Source organism: Rhinopithecus roxellana, chromosome 19 (genome assembly GCF_007565055.1).
Source record: "Rhinopithecus roxellana isolate Shanxi Qingling chromosome 19, ASM756505v1, whole genome shotgun sequence".
NCBI lineage: Eukaryota > Metazoa > Chordata > Mammalia > Primates > Cercopithecidae > Rhinopithecus > Rhinopithecus roxellana.
In genome coordinates, this window is record NC_044567.1 from 15,921,330 (window position 1) to 15,927,535 (window position 6,206).

The 6,206-nt window shown below is 40.9% G+C and overlaps 1 protein-coding gene across 2 annotated transcripts; it reads right to left on the reverse strand.

Annotated features, from left to right (window-relative positions):
• Positions 1-557: 557 nt before the first annotated feature.
• Positions 558-5,247, reverse strand: KRT10 (keratin 10). Of its 2 annotated transcripts, none has more exons than XM_010388524.2 (8): positions 4,643-5,247; positions 3,736-3,818; positions 3,214-3,370; positions 2,968-3,129; positions 2,754-2,879; positions 2,226-2,443; positions 1,209-1,561; positions 558-925 (listed from the first exon to the last, which is right to left on the reverse strand). In XM_010388524.2, the coding sequence occupies exons 1-8, from the start codon at positions 5,207-5,209 to the stop codon at positions 819-821; spliced, it is 1,773 nt and encodes a 590-aa protein (XP_010386826.1). In that variant the 5' UTR covers positions 5,210-5,247; the 3' UTR covers positions 558-818. The 2 variants fall into 2 exon arrangements, with proteins under 2 accessions (XP_010386826.1, XP_030779701.1); XM_030923841.1 differs by having other exon boundaries at positions 559-925; positions 1,229-1,561.
• Between the last annotated feature and the right edge of the window lie 959 nt (positions 5,248-6,206).

Below are 6,206 nucleotides of genomic sequence, written 5' to 3' on the forward strand. Positions count from 1 at the left end.
AAGACGAAGACCTAGTGGTGTCCTTTTGGTTACACTGGCATCACTACTTCCTGATAGTTTCTCATGTGCATCTGACAGACATCAAATAATTCTGCTGGGGGTGATATAATTTTACTTGGCTGGTGTCAGAAGGTATGTCAAACTATATAACAATTGGGAAGAAGTAATATAGTAACTGGAAGAAAGTAAGAACAGGCAAATGTGAGAAGTCAGGTAATTAGAAAATATAAAATTTCCAATTATTGTTATTTTGGGGGTTTTATTTGAGACATTCCAGAATTTCCAGGATTGAAATAATTTAAAGCCAGAGAGCTGGCAGTCTTCTACATATTGTGTATCTTAAAGAGTAATATTGGGATTTACAGACTTTTTTACTCAGCGAATTTACTGACGGTGGTCTGAACACACATGATTAAAAAACTTACTCAGAAAAGGCATGACAATAGTTCTGTCTTCCGCATTTCTGGATACATCAACCTTCAACTGCTATGGTTTACTAATCTTTAATTTCAAAGAATATTATGTACTTAAGTAAAGATAAATTCTGACAAATTGGGATAGTTTGCATCAGTAAGAAAGTTTATTGAAATTCGTTAGTAAATGAGAACAGAAAGTTGTTTTTCTTTCCATTAACACTTTCTGGTAAAGTGAAAAGAAGAAAATACAGAAACCACAAAACACCTTGTAGACACCTTATTTTCAGGGAGTGAACCTGTTTCCATAGACCATTAAGACAGAAGCGTCTTCTTGGAGACTTTGTTTTCCACGCATCTGTATATAATGGTCTGTGTGAAGGGAGACTTTCCTCTTGATGCAGCTCAATAGTAGTGTTTCTTGGTTTCTGATTCAACCATAGATGAAAGGACTCTACCGTCGGGTGCCACCTCTTCAATAATTGTCTTGATTACCCTGGTTTTGTTAGTATCTGTGTGAATGATGAAAAAAAAATTACACAGTCTGTAGGGATCCTTAGCAATTAACAAGCAAATACTGTAAAAAGAAGGAAATTTCAACTTTACATTGCTAACTCCAAAAAAAATGCTTAAGGTATGACATTTTGATCATGCCATTTTTCACAGTTGGTGTTAAGAGTAGTTTGTGAACAAATGCAAAGGGAACCGTCTCTAAGATTTTTAATTTTTTAAAACAACTCTAGAGCTTAAAGCGCAAAAAAACCATCACAGGAAGTTAAAACTAATTCTGATTACCCCAGCTAGTTTCTGCTGACCTTGGTCCCTTAGATGAAGACTCGCCCACGGACCCAGAAGAGGAGGACTTGTGGCCGCCGCCGGAGCTGCCGCCGCCGCCGGAACCGCCTCCGTGGCCGCCGCCGGAGCTGCTGCCGCCGCCGGAGCTGCCGCCCCCGTAGCCGCCGCCGCCGCCGGAGCTGCCGCCCCCGTAGCCGCCACCGGAGCTTCCGCCGCCGGAGCTGCCGCCTCCGTAGCCACCGCCTCCGTAGCCGCCGGAACTACCACCGTGGCCGCCGCCGTAACCGCCGCCGGAGCTTCCTCCTCCGTAGCCTCCGCCGTAACTTCCGCCGCCGCGTCCACCGCCTCCGGAACTAAACGGGGTGAGGTCACATTCGGTTATCTCTAACGTTGGAAAACGGTGGGTAGCTTTCCAGTTGCCGTTAATTTAGAAAATAAGCAAAACATGTCTTGAGAAAATAAAACCCTGCCAGGTGTATATTTCAAAACCCATCCTTTGAAAACACTTTTGTGTACACAGAACTCTTAAGAAGCATTTTGGGGCCGGGCGCGATGGCTCAAGCCTGTAATCCCAGCACTTTGGGAGGCCAAGACGGGCGGATCACGAGGTCAGGAGATCGAGACCATCCTGGCTAACATGGTGAAACCCCGTCTCTACTAAAAAACACAAAAACTAGCCGGGGGAGGTGGCGGGCGCCTGTAGTCCCAGCTACTCGGGAGGCTGAGGCAGGAGAATGGCGTAAACCCGGGAGGCGGAGCTTGCAGTGAGCTGAGATCCGGCCACTGCACTTCAGCCCGGGCGACAGAGGGAGACTCCGTCTCAAAAATAAATAAATAAAGCATTTTGGGCCATATTCATGAGAAAGTGAGATTGCGGTTGCGTACTCCTTTTTCTGTACCCTACCCCCTCTCTTCCTTTCCTCTCATTCTCTGGCATCTTCTTGGGGTTTAGAGAAGCCTTGCTATCTGGACTATCGAATAAAAGAAACTGCGATAACTTTTCATTTTAAAATTTACCTTCCCTCTCCTTCTAGCAGGCTGCGGTAGGTTTGAATTTCATTCTCCAGTCGGATCTTAATATCCAGGAGTTGCTGGTATTCAGTATTCTGGCACTCGGTTTCAGCTCGAATCTGTTGCAGCTGTTCTTCCAGAGCGGAGATCTGGGCCTGAATCTGTGAGAGCTGCACACAGTAGCGACCTTCTGTTTCTGCCAAGGAGGCTTCCAGGGATTGTTTCTGAAACGAATTTTTTTGTGGCTTAGCGACTTCCTTGTTCAATTGAGTATAGTGACACTTACTTAATTGTTTAGTAAGGCCTTATATAGAAGAATAAGAAAATGAACAGAATTTGTTTTATGTTTAATGGCACCATTTCAGTTTCAGCACTTTTAGACCAATGACAGTAGTACTTTTCCTCCTTTAACATAGAGCTTTACTTTTTCTTTCTTACCTCCAACTCTGCATTTTTCTGTTGCATTGCATATTCTTAGGTGAGCATGAAACTTTGTATGATAAAATTGAAGTCATTTCGTGAGAGTTAACATACCAGGGCCAGTTGGGACTGTAGTTCTATCTCCAGAGCTTGTACAGTACGTCTCAATTCAGTAATCTCGGATTTATGGCTGGACATCTGTTCAATGTTACTATCAATTTCTGTAGTCAGTTCCTTGCTCTAGAGTATTAAAAACAGGGAAAAGGATGAGGAAATTCTGAAATGATAAAACCACCATGAATTTCACTATAAAGGAAGATTAATTTACCTTTTCGTTGAACCAGGCTTCAGCATCTTTGCGGTTTTGTTCAGCAAGTTGTTCATATTGGCTTCTCATGTTGTTCAGAAGTTGAGTCAGATCAACACCTGGGGCAGCATTCATTTCCACATTCACATCACCGGTGGACACATTTCGAAGGTCTTTCATTTCCTATTTGAGGAACAGAAAGATTTAATGGCTACACGAGGACCATAATGAACTCTCTTTGGCTGGGAAAAGTAGCTTTTGTGTCACCTCCTCGTGGTTCTTCTTCAAATAGGCCAGCTCTTCAGTCAGGCTCTCAATCTGCATCTCCAGGTCAGCCTTGGTCAGGGTCAGCTCATCCAGCACCCTACGCAGTCCATTGATGTCAGCCTCCACACTCTGGCGCAGAGCTACCTCATTCTCATACCTGAAACAAGCATGATATTAATATTGGATATAACTTATATAGGGGAGATGTATCTGGGCAGAGACTGTTAAAAAGCAAATACATAGTTGATCTCATGTCATGGCAGTATTTGTCATGTACAGTTCACTTAGGAGTAATAGTGGTTTAATGGAAAAAAGCTTAACAGTTACTTTACAATGCATTTTCTTCCATTAATATTGCCAAAAATGTAATACTGACATGGAAAATTTCTCAGATAACTCCAATACTATTTAACTTTGGGTGAATTCAGGAAAATGTAAATGCTGTTGTGGGCATCCCAAGTCAGGTTAAAAACGACTGATATGTTCATTGTGATAGTATTAGACAACGATCGCTTAACTTACTTCAGCCTGAAGTCGTCAGCTGCCAGCCTGGCATTGTCTATCTGAAGCAGGATATTGGCGTTATCAGTTGTTAGGTTGAGGATCTGGAGGGAGAGGCACGGTTAACTAAGAAGAGGTCAGATGCAGATGCGGCTTTTGCAGTGGCATAGACGAACTCTGGACATTTATGTTGTTCTCTTACAAAATCTTTTGTTTTAAATATGAGATATTGCGGGATTGCCCATATACTTAGCTTTGAATTATTTGTTCTCTTGGAATTTCTCCAGTCTTGTATTTCTGTACACAAATTATTCCTTTCTGAAAACTAACTGGAATGATATAGATGTATTCCTGCAAGTGTGCCCTCCTCTTTTAGACTATGTGATTTCCATGTATTTTAGCCATACTTTGGCTGACTCACACCTGCATTTGTTTAACTCATGATAAATACTAATAAGTATGCTCTGAACTGGTACACAATGGGTACAATTCAGAAATTCCTTAGAGGCAAGCAGTATCCCATTTTCATACTAGAAAATTCATTTTTCTCACCATGTTGGTACTGAATATGGCTTGTTATCAGTCTGAATAACATTTTTTTCTGATTCATTTCATGATTGCTTTTTCAGTTTCTACATTTGTAAATGACTTAGCATATTTTAACTGTGGACTCATTGTATGCTCATTAAAACCTCAAAAGTTCTTAGTAATCTGCCATCCTCTTAAGACAAGCAGCACACATGCTGGATGAAGATTGCCATGACCATACTTTCACAGATGTTTATCTTTGATGAGACTGGGTTATTTTTGAAGCAAGAAAGTAACATAGGTAAATATAGTGAACAGCCGCATTGTGCTTAATTTAAGATTCATCTGTCTGGATTTCATGGACAAGATAATTAAAGCTGGATTTAAAAATACCTCTTACCTGATTTTTAAGGTCATCGATGGTTTTGTAGTATTTGCTGTAGTCACGAGGCTGCCCCTGGTGTGAGTTGCCATGCTTTTCATACCACTCCTTGATTTTGCCTTCCAGCTCATAGTTTGATTCTTCCAGAGCCCGAACTTTGTCCAAGTAGGAAGCCAGGCGGTCATTCAGATTCTGCATGGTTACTTTTTCATTTCCAGAGAGAAGGCCACCATCTCCTCCAAATCCACCACCAAAGCCTCCTCCAAAGCCACCTCCACCAAAGCTGCCCCCACCGAAGCTGCCCCCTCCAAAGCTGCCTCCATAACCCCCACCAAAGCTGCTACTTCCATAGCTACCTCCACCAAAACCTAATCCTCCATAGCCACCTGATGAGCCCCCAAAGCAGCCCCCACCAGAGCTCCCACGGCTAAAAGAGCCACCACTAAACCCCCCTGAGCTAAATCCTCCACCAAGGGAGCCTTTGCTGCTCGAAATTCTTAGGGATGATCCTCCTCCTCCTCCTCCTCCACCTCCTCCACTGCGGGAGGAAGAGTAGTGTTTGCTTGAGCTGTATCGAACAGACATGGTGATGCTGTTTAGCCCAGGGAGTGCCTGCTACCAAGGACAGTGACAAGCCTTTATGTATTTACTGACAGGGTGTGTCCACATGTGTTAGAGTTTGCTTACTTGCATGGTTTTCTTTTTGCCAACTTAGCATCTTTGGCTTATGATTGCATAAATTATCTTCAGTATAACCAATCCCAATATGTACAATTTTGAATTTGCCCTAAGAATAAACAGGAGGTTTGCTATGTTGAAATTGAAAATGGGTGGAGTTCAGATGAGCATGTTTTATTATGCTTTTCACCTGTTGAAGAACATTGAGCAACTGTTAAGATCCATTTTTCTCAGCACTAATTCAGGTTGCATAGAATGTTTGCAAAGTTTGGGAAAAAAAAGAGTTTCAGCTACAAAATTATAGTTAAAATAAGATTTTTCAAATTCATGTTTTAAACAGTTTTAATTGAAACAACAAATAGCATAAAGTCTGGCAGAATCTTGCTCTAATAAGGTTCTTGTAGACAACTGTAGGGAATCAAAAAGAAAAAAATTCTAAAAATTTAACTAGCATCAATAGTTGCCATATATAAAACATTAAAACCATAAAACCACAATTTAGGAGATTGTGTTTGTAGGGGATCTTTTTATTTGGCAAATGAGAGTATATTGATATTTTGCCTAAGAAAGTAGAAGTAATGATTTTAGAATTTTCTAATTAATGATGACATTATTTTTGACATTAAAAAATCTGAAATCATGAAGTTATCCTTGATTATTTTGCCTTTTAAATTCATCATAGTTAAGGTTTCTATGAAGACCATAATAATGCAGAAAATCTGCATTATTTTCTTAGCATGAAATATGAAGAACTAACTTGTAGTACTTTACACTAAATTCTGATTGAATAAAAAGGGAAAATTTGGATATGTTATGATTGCAAGTAAAAATTTGCTTGCAAAAATGTAAATCCGTGTTAGAGAATGGTACTTGCACCAAATATTATGAACTAGACTGTGCACAT

Bases quoted from the DNA above. Each gene is read 5' to 3' on its own strand.
- KRT10 (XM_010388524.2), bottom strand. From the start codon at position 5,209: ATGTCTGTTCGATACAGCTCAAGCAAACACTACTCTTCCTCCCGCAGT. The intron at 2,880-2,967 runs GTAAATTAATCT...TTAATACTCTAG, and splicing joins AAGCCTGGTTCAACGAAAAG to AGCAAGGAACTGACTACAGA. The intron at 1,562-2,225 runs GTAAATTTTAAA...CACCCCGTTTAG, and splicing joins CTGCTAGAAGGAGAGGGAAG to TTCCGGAGGCGGTGGACGCG.